The 1,640-nt window shown below is 54.8% G+C and overlaps 1 protein-coding gene across 1 annotated transcript; it reads right to left on the bottom strand.

Annotated features, from left to right (window-relative positions):
* Window positions 1–116: 116 nt before the first annotated feature.
* LOC117590189 (solute carrier family 35 member G1) lies at window positions 117–1,640 on the bottom strand. The gene is made up of 2 exons (XM_034282612.1): window positions 1,461–1,640; window positions 117–1,358 (listed from the first exon to the last, which is right to left on the bottom strand). Exon 2 carries the CDS (start codon window positions 1,342–1,344, stop codon window positions 298–300), a length of 1,047 nt encoding a protein of 348 aa, XP_034138503.1. The 5' UTR covers window positions 1,345–1,358; window positions 1,461–1,640; the 3' UTR covers window positions 117–297.

Raw genomic sequence — 1,640 nt, 5'->3', positions numbered from 1 at the left:
CACACTATCGAGTATTTCAATGTGGAAACAAATGGGTATCACGAGCAACGCACCTCCTCACAACTCAGACAACTGACTGCCTGCGGATACGATACTGCTATTCGAATAAACTGTAAACTGTTCTGAGCCTGGGAGATTGTTGGATATGCTATACGGGTGGGAGGGAGCATTCCAGTCCGCTCCTTTCCGCACGCTCCCTCTTATTTGATTAATTATTACTACGACGCGATGCACAAGTGAACGATGTGACTACAGATTACAGATCGGGAGAAACCAGGGGGCGTGTCCTGCCTCTGTCTATTCCATTAGGATGAGACGCAGCCGCTTGCGGAGTGATGACTCCCGCGGCAGGGTCATGGCCCACTTCTTGAGCGCCGTGAGAATGACGGAGCTGATCACCATGAGGGCTCCGAACATCGAGTATCCATTGGGCGTCTCGCCAAAGAAGATCATCTGCCAGATGAAGGCGAACACGATGTCGACACATCGGGCGATTGCCACTGGTCCTGCCTGCTCGATCTGCAGCGAGAGAGTGAGCAATATTTGGCCGAGGAAGCTGAAGACGCCGAGAACGACGACCAGCCAGCGGTCTCGGCCGCAGCTGGGCCAGCACACGGCACCGATGGAGGCGGACACTATCAGGGTGTACACGAGGGCAGTGGCTCCGAAGTTGGTCATGATCACGGAGAAGTGCAGGTTCTTGAGGGCCCGCAGCAGGATGTAGACATTGGCCCCAAAGAGCGTGGACGAGAAGGCTGCCACTGGGCCCCAGATGTCGTATGGCCTGCCAGTTAGCTGCGTCCCATCCAGCGGAGGTGACGTGTCGCCAAACACAAAGGGCGGCCGTGTGATGAGGACGACGCCGACCAGCGTTATGTTGATGGTGATCACATTGAACATGGTGCAAGGCTCCTTGAGGAAGGCGCGTGCGAAGATGGCCACGAAGACGGGCGTGGAGAAGATGATGACGCTGGCATCGGCCAGCGGCATGTGACGGAAGGCGTAGAAGCTGAGCATCAAGCCGGTGGTGCCCATGAAGCAGCGCATCAGCAGGATGACACGTGTCCCCTCCGGAAACACTGGCTGGCGGGTGTATATCAGAATGGGAATGGTCGGCAGCAAAACTCCCACGAAGCGGAATGCTGCCAACTCCATGGGATTGACGTCCACCAGTCCCTTGACGATCACCGAGCACAGCGAAAAGAACAGGGAGGACAGCGTGGCCAGGATGATTCCCAAATATGGACAGTTGACGCGCGTCTTCAGACGCTCCAGCCAGCGATTCGACACTTCCAACGTGTGGGTGCCCTCCTGGAACTGGTGCAGCTCCAGATTTTCCGTCATTTCTCGGCTTTTTCCTGCAATCGTTTGAAATATTCAGTTATGAGGACCGGCAGTCCAGCAATCCTGTGGTTTCCCCCAACCACCCTAGCAGGCAGTGAAAAATCGATTTTTATTACAGGGGGGTCTGGGGCGGCAGAGAATTTCTTCCGGCGCGCCGCGCCGCTCTTCCGTCTGCTGGGTGGCCTCTGCTCGGGCACTTCACTTCCACATGGCTTCTCCAGTCACGTCTCACTTGGTTATATTCCTTATTTAAATGATTTAATTAATCATTTCAAAGTATTCACAGAATATCGAAA

Source organism: Drosophila guanche, unplaced genomic scaffold (genome assembly GCF_900245975.1).
Source record: "Drosophila guanche unplaced genomic scaffold, DGUA_6, whole genome shotgun sequence".
NCBI classification, from domain to species: domain Eukaryota; kingdom Metazoa; phylum Arthropoda; class Insecta; order Diptera; family Drosophilidae; genus Drosophila; species Drosophila guanche.
The sequence above is the reverse complement of the archived record's forward strand: the minus strand, read 5'-3'. Positions and strand labels throughout refer to the sequence as shown.

Excerpts from the sequence above, each read along its gene's own strand:
- LOC117590189 (XM_034282612.1), bottom strand. The coding sequence starts at position 1,344 with ATGACGGAAAATCTGGAGCTGCACCAGTTCCAGGAGGGCACCCACACG.